Source organism: Abramis brama, assembly GCF_963993115.1.
Source record: "Abramis brama genome assembly, chromosome: 12".
In the NCBI taxonomy this organism is placed as follows: domain Eukaryota; kingdom Metazoa; phylum Chordata; class Actinopteri; order Cypriniformes; family Leuciscidae; genus Abramis; species Abramis brama.
The window spans coordinates 12,084,090-12,097,011 of NC_139974.1; the positions used below are offsets into that span (position 1 = coordinate 12,084,090).

The window sequence follows — 12,922 nt, forward strand, 5'->3', positions numbered from 1 at the left end:
AATGACAAATAAGGAGGGATCACATACCTTTTGCCCTTTCTTTATTCTGGATTTGCATGGTCACGGAAAACAGAAATATCAGAGAATTCTGATATTGCTATTTTTAGTCCTGGTAAAGTCAACCGAAAAACGTTTAAAAAGCTTGGAAATTTCTGTAGTGTATATAACCTTTTCCTAGTTATGCTCAGCAATTAGAAATTAGCCTAGCCTACTCCTCATGAGTGAATTTTAAAAGGTCCTTATTCAGTTATCACACTGAAAATGTTCTGAAATTAGTTTTAAAAAAATGTTTTATTGGGGTGGAATTCTATTTATATGGCAGGTACCAATATTTTAAATTAAGTGATTTAAATTAATATACTTACTGCTCAAACGTGAACTGCAGCATATAGAAATTCACGCTGGCTTACAAGGAAGTTTTACTTCATACAAGCGTTCACAAGGACCAATACCTAAATGGTGAAATACTGAGCAGAGCAAACAAACAAAAAAACTTTTATATATATATAGAAAAGTTCTTAAACAAAACATGAGAATACAAAGACTGTTACAGTGAATTTAAATCTGAAAATTCCTTATACTTACAAAGTAAGTACAATGTAACATAAGTTGAAACAATTGAACACAATACGCATGGTCTCGACAGGAAGAAAAAAAACAATCACTGGTATTGTGCATGTGTTCGACAGTCTGCACTGTACAAGCCTTGTGAGGCCAATCAAGTTGATTTGATTTCTGAGAACACAGCTACAGAGAACATTACTGCCACCTAGAGGACATCATTTGCAACTTGCAGTTTCACGTTATTTTCAATTAAGCCATGTGAGACGATGTCCTGTATTGAACTCATTAAACTTTTGCTTGGAGACACTGAGAGAAAAACTAAGTGAACAGACGGTTGTGTTCCTCTGACACACCAAACCAAAGTACCCTTAAAGGCATTCTTCCCCCCAACTCTAATAGTGTGCGGCACTGCATTGGGCATGTGTCAACACATGTGAGCTGTAAACATCCCGCTGAACACAGCACCATGGCACCAGATGCGTAACACCTGGTCATATCCTTTAATTTGATGTTTATAAATCATTTAACCTACATGCCATAAATAACCAATTAATCCAATCTGCTCACCGCCATGAAGAGGAAGAGCTCTGCTTCTAATAAACATTCAAAAGAAAATACAACATACTCAAACAAAAAACTGTACATTTCCTATCTTTTTATTTGCTTTCTGAGAAACTCAACATTTCTGTTGACTCAGAAAAAGAAAACAGTTGTTTAGTATTTATATTTTGTATTTTAGTTTACTGAGAGGAAAACATTGGGACAGTAGAGCTAAGTAAAAGTATTGAGAATGGATACAATAGTGTTGGGAAAGCTGGGCTAAACTGTGGTTTGGGTTAAACAGATCAAAGGGGCAGGGAACAAAAATCACACCGACACATATATTCCCCACATCTTACAATGACAGGCCCTGCCACATACCCACCCACCCCTAAAATAGTAAAAATGATTTTAAAAAAAAAACATATACTTTGAATAATAAAAAAGAAAAACTGTTACATAATAAAATATAATACGCATTGTACAGTACAGATTGGCTATTCCTCTCACCCGCTAGCCAATCTCGCAACCAAAGACATTAACACTTGCCATAGAAACACCTGCAAAGGTTTCTTTACATATTTCTTAAAAAAAAAAAAAAAGATGACATTAAACGCAGGAACATGGCATTAGCAACACCATTCTGTCCCCTTCTCATCGACTCTGTAGAATATTTTGCACATTTTAACAGTTTCACCGCAGAGTCCTCTTTGAGACACTGTTGAATTCAACCTGGAGTGTCATAATTGAGGTTGTTCATAGGGAATACACACATTATGTACTTGATCCTCTTCCCAAAACCAGTAACTTTCAGTTCCAGATCGAACATTTGCATTTTAACATGAAGACAGCAAAAGGGGGAAAACAAAACGCAACACCACAATGAACAAAAAAGCTACGTATATTTGAGCGTAAACAAGGGCTATACCGTTAAGCTCTGAGTACTGGGGGGAAACTAGTTTAAAGAATAGATTGTTACTGTTCAAATTAGTTCACTTTCACTGGTATGCATCCATCATTGCAGCACAAATAAAGTTACGAAAATACATAATGAATGCATTTTTAGAGGATAGAGATGCTACCATTACAACAAAGGTGCTACCAAAAACAGTTCCATAATCTAGAATATTCTTCCCCTTTGGAGAAACCGTGTTAGAGATCCATGTCTATAATGGATGGTTCTTTAGGTACAGGCTTGTTTTCACATCAACTGAGTCTTTTATTTTTAAGAGGCACTCCCTTGGTTATAGTCTGACCACGTTTAAGGAGTTGAATGTGTGGCAATTTCCATAAAAATCCTCTATGCCTATTTCCATGTTATCCCTGTACTTTTTTTAGATGTCAGTTTACTTAGTGCCTGTACCCTGTCACAACTGTTGATCTTTCAATCTGGTCCTCTGTCTTCTGAACATTAGTCCCCTTTATTGACATTCTGATTCCTCTACTGACACGCCGACAAGCAAATTTGTGGCGCTGAAGGAGGGTTCCGTTCCAGAATCTAGAGGGACATCGAGAGCAAGAGAACACCCCTTGAGAGAGGTGGTGGGCCCGATGACGGAGAGCTGTCAGTAGCCTTCGAGAACGTTTTCCACAGACTATGCAGCGCAGGTGAGTCTGACGCCCATGTTTTCTTGGCGGATGCCTGGTTACACGGTGCACTGAAAGAATTATGCGGCTTGAAAAAGTGGTAAAGGGACAGACAGGGCAAGAATATGACTTTAAGGGGACGATGAGAGACCGAAGGCCTCTAAACCTTAACCGCCCTGCACGCCATGTGCTTCCACCTACATTTAAACCAAGCCCAGCTCCAGTAAACTTGGCCCATTTCAGCTGAGCTATCCACTTCTTTCGCTTTAGCTGCTGCTGAAGCCTGCACTTCTTTCGTTTTAAATACATACGCCTCCTAGCAATTTCGTAAGCACTGAATCCAGTCATCAACTGCATGCTACTAGCCAGTTTATATTTTTTCTTTCTTTTTTTTTTCTTCCTTTGTGTGGCATCTCCCGGGGCCTGAGGGCTTTGCTGTAGATGCTGAGTCTGCATTGAAAAAGGGTGCTGCTGTTGCTGGTGGTGATGAGAGTGCTGGGGTGGTGAAATGTGGATATGAGGTGGAGTGGAATGAAGGGTGTTACCTGGTACCCCTGAATAAATTAGCTGTTTCCCGCTGATTGGCTGTTGAAGCTGGAGGGGACCCATAGTGGGGTTTGAGTAGTGCAGATGTTGGGGGTGTGAATTGACATTTGAACTGTGATGTCCTGACTCTGGAGTGTAAAAGAGAGGAGAATAACCAGCAGGCTGAGGATGCTGTGTGTGAGCGATGGTTGAATGGGGCTGTTGTACTCCATGACTTCCACTTTCAGGTGTTATATGAAGGAGTGCATTGGTTGCAGCCTCACTCTCAGAGACAGATGGGGCAGTTCCAATAGATTCACTTCCTGTTGGTTGTGTTGTTGGCCCAGTACGAGTCAAACCGTGTTGAGATAATCTATGTCTGGTCAGGCTGTTGGAGTAAGAAAACGCCTTACCGCACACTTCACATGAAAACAGTTTCTCCCCACCATGTTCATGAATGGCTTGGTGATGGGCAGTTAGGTGGAAGTGATGGCGGAAGGATTTCCAGCAAATCTCACATGTATATAGCTTAGGAGGGGGTTGGTTGCTTGTGTTAGCATTAGATCCTTGAACTTTATCCTGAGAATAGGAGTAATAAGCGCCAGGGTTGGTTTGATTAGTTTGATCAGACTGATCTTGATTAGCGGGCCCCCCTTGATTTGCAGCAGATTTGGTTTTACTCCGCCTCGGCTTGAAATCTCCCCGTAGATGCAGTTTTTCATGCCTTTTCAGACTCTGTGCATATCCAAAATCTTTTCCACAAAGGGTACATTTGTAGTTCTTCTCCCCCGAGTGAACAGTCTGATGTTTGGTAAGATGAAACGGCTCTCGGAAGTCTTTACCACAGATGTCACAATGAAATGGCTTTTCCCCTGTATGCACACGTTCGTGCCGACGTAAGGTCTCACGTCTACTAAAGCCCCGTCCACAAACAGTGCATAAATAAGGCCTTTCAGAACCATCTCCAGCAGCACCACTCTGATTGCTTCTCCGACGTTTTACTCCTTCTCCTGGAGCCCCACCAGGTCTCGGCTCTCTTTTCTGTCTGGGCTTCCGTGGCCGCTTGGGTTTGGCATTAGGATTGTTGGCATTCTGTGAATTAGGCTGCTGTTGGGTGGGGTGAGATAAAGGTATCATTGAACCACTCAGGCATTCTTCATTCCCACCATTTCCTGTAGATGTAGACGAAGAGGCACCCATAGACCCGAAGCCAAGCCCTCCTAACAGACCTCCAATAATGTCTCTCCGTTCCTCTCGTCCCCCAGTACTATTCATTTCAGCAGGCAAGACAGAGGCGGCAGCAGCTGCGGCAATGGCAGACATGGCACTACTGGTGACTTCATCTTCAGAGTCATCCAAAAGAGAGGAGAGAGGAAGATGAGATTGCTGTTGGTGATGGTGCTGCTGATTTTGAGGGTGTGGATGAAGTGTTGGGGCTAAAGGAGCTTTTCTGAGCGCCGGACTTGACATGCTGTTGCTACAGGAGTCTCCAGAGTAGGATGATGGGTTGCCCTGTTGACGACGGTAGTCATCAACCCTGTATGACGTTTGGTAAGGATCTCTTGAATACTCAGGGTTATACTTTTCTTCAGTTTTGCCCACAGGATTTTGATTAGCACTTCTTCCCTGTGAATACAGACTGTCACAAGACATCCCTGCTGTGCTATCCTCATTCTTGCAAAATACTAATTCTTTTGTGTCAGTCATTTGTCCACCTGAAAAATCACTTTCAACTTTGCCCTCTACTGAACTTATTGAGCTACCATCACTGCTTCTAGACCTCCTCCCTGGCTTGCCACAGTCACCTGATGCAGCATGGTTAAGCAAAGAAGTGCTCTCTCTAAAGCAGCGGCCACAAGCAGGGCAGCGGTAGGGCTTGTCTTCGTGAATTTTCTCATGTCGAGTGAGAGACTCTCTGCGGTTGAACGAACGCTCACAAACAGAGCAGGCATATGGACGAGCTCCAGAATGGATAATGCCATGCTGAAGCAGGTGTCCTCTCTTCTTGAACCCCTTTCCACATTCATTGCAACAGTATGACTTATCTGGACTTGGGCAAGTGGAAGACATGGGGTCTGGATTTTCATGCTGGTGGTGAGCATTTTGAGAAATTCCATCTTGTGTTGAGTGGGGGAGATCTGACTGATGCTGATGACTTGGGTTTGTGTTTGTGCTGCTGTTGGGACGACTGCCGTCTTCTTCATGGCAGCGTATGTGTCGACGAAGGCTTGGGAGGTGGCTAAAAGACTTGCCGCACTCTCCACAATGAAAGAGAGGTTCTTGCTCAGGCTGTGTGATATTGGGAGTCATTGATTGCTGGTTTTCAGGCTTGGGGTTTTGAGAGATATTTGATACCAGCACAGAAGCAGAGTTTGAAGATGGGGCAGAGGAAGAAGAGGAGGAGACAGTTGAAGAAGAGGAGGATGGTGTTGACGAGGAGAGGATGGAGGAGGGGTCACCACCAAGACCCCTCATTCCAACCCCTCCACCTCCTCCCACAAGACCAGAGGACCCATCATGACCATGTGCCCCAGAGCTGCCATGACAGTTAGCACTGCTTGTACTGCTGCTACTGTTACCTTCTGCCTTCCTCTGGGGCAGGTAGCCAGCCATGGCTTTCTTTCTCCTGCTGCCACTACCTCCACTTCCTCCAGCCCCAGATCCACTATCTCCTTTGCCATCATCTTTTGGTATGGAGAGATGGAGTGGGAGTGGCAAAGGCAGGCCTGCTTCTTGTTGCATTAGGGAAGCCAGTTGATTAGACGAAAGAACAGGAATACCTTGGAAATCAAAACCACCAAGTGGTGATGGTTGGGGGGCAGGGTGTAGAGGGTGGTGTGGATGGGCATGGCTGTGAGGGTGGGACAACGCATGAGGTGGCAGCTGCTGCTGCTGTTGTTGGGGCTGGGGAGTTGGATGGCCATGGGTGTGGGAAGGATGAAGGGCTGGAGGAGGAGCAAGACCTGTATTAGAATCTGAAAGACCAAGATGATTATGGGGACCCTGCTGAACTAGAAACTGTTCCAAACTGGCATTTGTGGGCACTCCAGAAAACAGGTATTGGTTTGCAGCAAGCATGCAACTGAACTGCTGGTGTAAACTTCTTGCATCAGACTGGGCTCCGACTAATCCAGCCACTGAGCTGCTACTGCTGGGGGGATTATTAGAAGTGGTGGTTGAACTCGAAGGGGAGGGGGACGACGAGGATGGTCCAGGAGATGGCTGAGGAACAGAGAGACCAGGGTGCAAGGGTGGTGGTGGTGGCGCAGATGTTACAACTCCTCCAGTACTTCCTCCAGCAAAATCGAAACGCCCCATTCCTGAGTGAAGCTGCTCCTGGGCTAGTGCAGCCTCAGCAGGGTGAAATGTGCGTAGAAATTGTGGATAGCCAGAGGCAGAACTGCCACTCCCACTGCTGCTGCTCATCTTGCTTGATTTACGTGTGCTTTGTGACGATGAGGACTGAGTTTGTTGTGGAAGAGGTGGAGGGGGCGCACTCATTTTGGCAAATAAGGATGAAGAATCTGCAAATGCATTACTTCTAGATCCTTGAAGGGAACCAAGTCCAAGCCCAGACAGGAGGCCACCAGATGCCTCACTTTGTTGTTGCTGCTGCTGTTGAAGCTGCTGCTGGTGCTGAAGTTGGACTTGTTGTTGGTGCTGCAGTTGTCTTTCCAGCCCCAGTCCTTTGAACTGGTGAGCCTGGTGTCCACTAAGCATTTCTAAAATGTCCATAGGGTACTTTCCAAACTGAAACATCTCCCTCTCACTGTTGAGGGGCGTTTTTAGGATTTTTAATCCCTGTTCACCTGGTACTGCGGCAAAGTGGACAAAGTAATCTTACCTAAAAGATGTGCAGAAAAAAAAAATCTGGCACTGGGGCCACTAATAATCAATATAAAGCTTTAAAGTAATCTGCTAGCAGCTCCAGTTTTTAGAAAGCAATGTCTTTGTGGGAGTAATTTGTCTGATGTTGTGACTGTCCATCCCAAACAAACAGAGTTTTGACTATAGTAATGGGCCACTACATGTGAGAAAAGTCTGGAAGTCTTGGATTAAATAATAATCTATAAATAAGAAAAAAGTTGGTTTACAATATCATGCAATAAACACAGGTCTGCGTTGGTCTTCCAAAATGACTATATCTACAGTTAAAACAGTAAAAACATGTCTAATACTACCATATGAAATATGTTTTTACAAAATGTGTTTATCACTAAAAAGCAAATCCTTTAGTGTTGAAAGCCATTTAAAACTGAAGCGATGAGGGAATGTCTGCGTGCCTTGCTATTTGTGTATTCCTTTGACAAGTTCTCAATAAAATGGTTCCACTTTGTGACTTCTCAGAAAAGTCCTCATTTAAAGAGAAAATTGTGGTGAGCAACTTTCTCAATCGTTCAAGTCTGGAGTTAAAAGGTGAAAGGTTAGATAGTCCACAGAGTCTATTCAACCTTTGTCTTTAACACCTCAGCTGGAAGACCACAAACACAGCACAGTGGTATGACCAAGTTCTTCTCCTCTCTTCTGTGGGCACCCTGTCAGTCCTTAAAAAGAGAGAGAGAGAGAGAGAGAGAGAGAGAGAGAGAGATCAAAAATAGTAAGAAGGCTTTCAATCAAAGGAAGTATATTTCAACACAAAAGATGGTACAATCAAGACATGAGAAGCAATGACTCACAAAGCTAAGGCACAGTATAACTTTTAACCAATCCACAAAACGAATATTTTTACTTTGGTACATAGTATATATATATATTTATATATATATACTATATATAATATATTTACATGGTACATACATAATATAATTACTTGCATAAAGGATATTGGTATCAACTTCTGAAGCTGGGATATTGTGATAAAACTACTTAAAAAACATGGACAGATTAGTTAACCAACCATAAACACCTGACTTCTAAGGACTATGCTAATTTCTTAAATCATTTAAAAAAAAAATAATAGGCCTATGAGGCAATTAATTACATCTAGGCCTGAGAAAAAAAGAGGGTCATGTTGCCAAATAGCTTTATGACATTTATACATTAAAATGTATAAATGTCATTAAATGTAACAATTCATGTATAGCACACACACCATAACTGAAGAACCAAGAAAAAAAAAAAAGAAAAAAAAAAAGGGTTCTTCATAATATAAACTGTCTACAATTCATTCACACATTCCAATCCAGACAGGTACACTTGAGTGTCAAATCCTTATATCAAAGTAAACAGAAAGCACAAATTTCACACTTTTGCAAGCTAATAAATAAATAAATGGGGTCATGTCAGGTAACTTTAGACACTTTTAACATTGAAATGGCTGTCAAAAAAATTGCCCAATTTACCTGATTTTATTTGAATAAATAAACAAATAATCAAATAGGGTAATTTCAGGTAAACTAGAAGACCTTTTGTCATCGAGATCACTTCCAAAAAGTAGGGATGCGCGATATATTTGCCAGAGTATCGGTATCGGATGATATATGTTCATTTTACGATGTTATCGACCCGATTATAAAATTTGCCTGATATATTAAAGCTGATAAATAATGGATTATTTCCTTCAGCTGAGACAATTCAGATGTTCTCTGTTCGCCATGATGATTCTGATTTGCTTGAATTATGATTGGAATCACTTGAAAAGGAAAATACAGTTAAGAGCAACATGTGCAGCTTAAGTTTGTCACATAGGCTAGGCTACATAAAATTATAACGAAAACACTATTGTAAAAGAATGTTGTGAACTCTTTGTACTAGGGTTGTGCCGATGGACGATGACCGACATCATGATGGAGAGCCACCATCGTGATGCCACACCCCCAACAATCCCGTTCTTTTTTTCCTAAACCCAACCGTCCTGTTCCTTTTTTCCTAAACCCAACCGTCCCGTTCCTTTTTTCCTAAACCCAACCGTCCCGTTCTTCTTTTCCTAAACCCAACCGTCCCGTTGTTGTCCCGCGTGTCATGGAAATGTAAGCCCACCCACGACCTTTTCCTTAACTTAAGGGGCCGTGTTCATTTCACGGAATTCTACCGTGGGCCCATCACGGAATTTTTGGCGATTCTTGCAAAGCTGTTCTTTGCAGCTTCTCTGCTGCAGCCCGACTGGCAGAAAGAATCGTGCTACTTTTTTTTTTTTTCCTTACGTGCAACCTATTGGAAAGCCCGGATGAGTAATTAGTTGGGTTAGTAAGATAACGATATAGTTTTTAAGTAGAAAAAAAATATTTATTGTAAAGAGATATAGTAAAATACTGTGTTTGGTTAAGAATTAACGCGGTAGTAAAGTGCGCTGTTGATCATCTTATACTCTTCAGCGCACGCAGCTCAGTGCACAACATTAATAACATAGGGCCCTATGATTTCTGCAACGCGGACGGAATAGCAGAATTCAGTGATTAAAATTAAATTCTGTATAATGCGGAATCACAGAATTTGTCAGATCTTTGATGAAGTAGGTCAGTAAACTTAAATCAAATCACGATATGGACTAATGCCGCAAAAAGACCTTTTAAATATGAATCCTGCATTCTGTCTCTTTGTGAATGAATGGCGCAGATGTGCAGTTTAGCACATGAAATTCATCTCCAGAGCTGCTTTGAGTCACTTCATGAGCATTTTACCTTTTCATTTGAGAAAAACTATCATCATATCATAAACATACAGAAACTTTAAGGTCACCACGGCAACCCGTAAAATAGAATTTCCGGTTTAACTTGAAGAAATTTTTACATAAATAGGCTATATTACTACTGTACAGTAGAATGTAGAATGTCTTATGTCGTAATGTAGTAGTAGTAATAAATTATTATTAAAACTTTATTTAAGGAATAATACATTTTTCTTCCATGTTTTCATTTTAACAGTAAACCTCTGTTGTGCAGCACTTTGTTTGCCAAAAAATTGTATAGGTTTAATTTTCATTTGATATTTCATAGGGCCCTATTATGTAAAAAAAAAAAAAGATAAATCAAGTTTTTATGAATTCAATTGATTAAACAGGCTTGTTTATTAAAATGTTATTAAACCATTACAATGGAATCCATAAAAATTCAAATGGAAAAAAATAAAAAATAAAATGGAATTTGAGATAAAATAAAATGCATTTCATAGGGCGCTAAAATATATATATATATATATATATATATATATATATATATATTTTGCTTTGGGTTAATAATTTAAACATTAAAATTGAGTCCAGAAAAATTAAAACAGGGAAAAAGACGGAATTTGAAAAAGAAAAAAAATGGATTTCATAGGGCCCTAATTAAGCCTAGATTGCATCAACCTTATCTTTTGTGATAAATAATATCATTAGGTAAAACTTCATATATAGATTAGTTGCGGTTATTATTTATTGGTAAATTAACCAAAGGATTAATGAACTATAAAAAAAAAAAATGGATGGATTAACATGAGGGAAAAATTATTGTTAGATTATTGGATTAATCGAAAAAATAATCGATAGAAAAAAAAAGGTAATAATCGTTAGTTCCAGCCCTAACAGTAATACTGACAGATTAATAAAACCATAATGCTTGACGTCTAAGGGCTAAGCCAATTTACATGTTACCAGTTTAAAAACAGTTTAAGGATATCAGGTCCTTTTAGGCCTGCGATGAACTGTGCATCATGTTGTCAAATATGCAAGCTTGATGACAAAAGCAAAAATTATTCTAAGCAACTTTATATTATTGTTTATTTAACTATTATTCATTACTTAACCGCAATAAAGTAAACAGACTGTTCACATTCACACACTCCAATAATTTTAATATCTATCAAAATCAAGTCCTTATAGGCTATGTCAAAACTGAGCTGAAACTATTTGACTATTGGTTGTTTTACTCAATGTACTCAAAAATCACCCAAATTCACACTTGTACAGCAAGTTTTCAATAAACAAACAAATTAATTGCTGACAAAAGTGACCGAATTTGTCTACATTCACCTTGAATATAGTTTTTTTTTTTTTAACAGCTAGACAAATAAATACGGTAACACTTTACAATAAGGTCTAATTTGTTAACATTAGTTATTGTATTAACTAACAAGAACTAACAATGAGCAGAACATTTGTTACAGTATTTATTAATTTTTGTTAATGTTAACAAATACAGCTTTTGATTTTAATTATGTATTAGTAAATGTTGAAATTAACAATGTTGTTCATGAATTAACATGAACTATGAATTAATTCTTAGTTCATGTTAACTAGACTAGTTAACTAATGAAACCTTATTGTAAAACGTTACCGTAAATATTAAAGTATAACCACACCAGTCAAAACATTCATCCACACAATCCGATACAAACTGGGCCTTTACAATCAAATTCTGATATCTGCACAAATGAAATCCTTAAATCTGTCCAAATCAAGTCCTTATACCTGTCAACAGTAAATAAGATGCAACTAAAACACTGATGTAAACAAAAAGCGACAGATAACTCTAAAAACACGAGAACGCATGGGGAGAAAACAATACTCGGATACATTGAGGGTGAAACATGAAAACCTGAGCTCAGCAAAGAAAATCAAATGACGACACCATGTCAACATCACTAACAAAATCTGCATGCAGTTACAATTAAACTCAAATCAAACTTACCAAAGCCTCTGCAGGTTGAGAGAAAAGCGCTGATCCGGGATGGTTGTGTTGAATGTGAAGGGGATGAGGGAGAGGGGGAGAGCCGAATTGCCTTTTTCAATCACATCCCTCTATGGCAGACCAAAAAGTTTCAAAATAAAAATTAGAGCAAAATCAGACTTGTTAAATTTCCAAACAATTTGGCATTATCATGCACGAATTTAGCATAAATGTACGTGTGCTACTCGTTGCGTAGGGGCCAACTACATGACAGAAAAACAGAAACATAAACAAGAAAGTGACTGTGAGTGCAGACAACCCGTCATATGAATTCAGGCTATAAGCCCACTTCACTCTGCTAGCCTCTTAGCTAGCTAAATAAAGACGTCGTACCCTTTTACATCGCAACAGAATGCATTCAAAAGCATTGTTATCACACCTGCTCGTGAACGGAGAAAGTCCTCTTGAAGAGCAAAGCGTGAAAATAATAATGCTAAAAAGGGCGCCGAAAGCGTAGATGTGCACAAAGGCGGTATCCGATTTCAGGTTAGCAGGTCATTTTTCCCCATCCCGTGGAAAAACACTCTCGCAGGCCTCTCCATCGCTTTCGATCCGTTAAACAAACCCCAATTTCCGCTGGCTGCGCTCGCTAACGTTCAACCTCACGCGATATCACTCTCATCGTAGAATTTCGACCGAAACTGCTCTTCCCGTCCGTTTTCCGCTTAAATTTTTGCGGATTATGGTCGGCCAAATATTTTCCGCCCCGTGTCAATTTTTAGTGCCCCCGTCTTCCTTCGGGTACTTCTGTTCGCCTCACAGTGGTCGTTTCCGGGCAGTGATATAAGTTCCGGGTGGTGTTACATGTTAAAACGTCCGACATTATCCTGCTTAGTACATTGAACCAGCATGTAATGAAGTGGGGTCAAAGAAAGCTTTTTTTTTTCATTCACGGGTTCATTCTATCATGCATTTGAGGTAGGATGACAGGGTAATGGCGTGTAAGTTTAACAAAACACACTGAATTGTGTACTTTTCGGTATTCGTAGTCTCGTAATGTTATTAACGGTTAAGGAAACCAGCGCCAAAAAAACAACAACAAATGGCGCGTCCTAAAT

At 40.1% G+C, this 12,922-nt stretch overlaps 1 protein-coding gene across 1 annotated transcript; it reads right to left on the reverse strand.

The window, feature by feature from the left end:
- Nucleotides 1–1,199: 1,199 nt before the first annotated feature.
- On the reverse strand, nt 1,200–12,647 carry znf865 (zinc finger protein 865). The gene is made up of 3 exons (XM_084130654.1): nt 12,244–12,647; nt 11,826–11,935; nt 1,200–7,760 (listed from the first exon to the last, which is right to left on the reverse strand). The coding sequence occupies exon 3, from the start codon at nt 6,973–6,975 to the stop codon at nt 2,455–2,457; it is 4,521 nt and encodes a 1,506-aa protein (XP_083986780.1). The 5' UTR covers nt 6,976–7,760; nt 11,826–11,935; nt 12,244–12,647; the 3' UTR covers nt 1,200–2,454.
- Nucleotides 12,648–12,922: the final 275 nt, after the last annotated feature.

Excerpts from the sequence above, each read along its gene's own strand:
- znf865 (XM_084130654.1), bottom strand. The coding sequence starts at position 6,975 with ATGTTTCAGTTTGGAAAGTACCCTATGGACATTTTAGAAATGCTTAGT.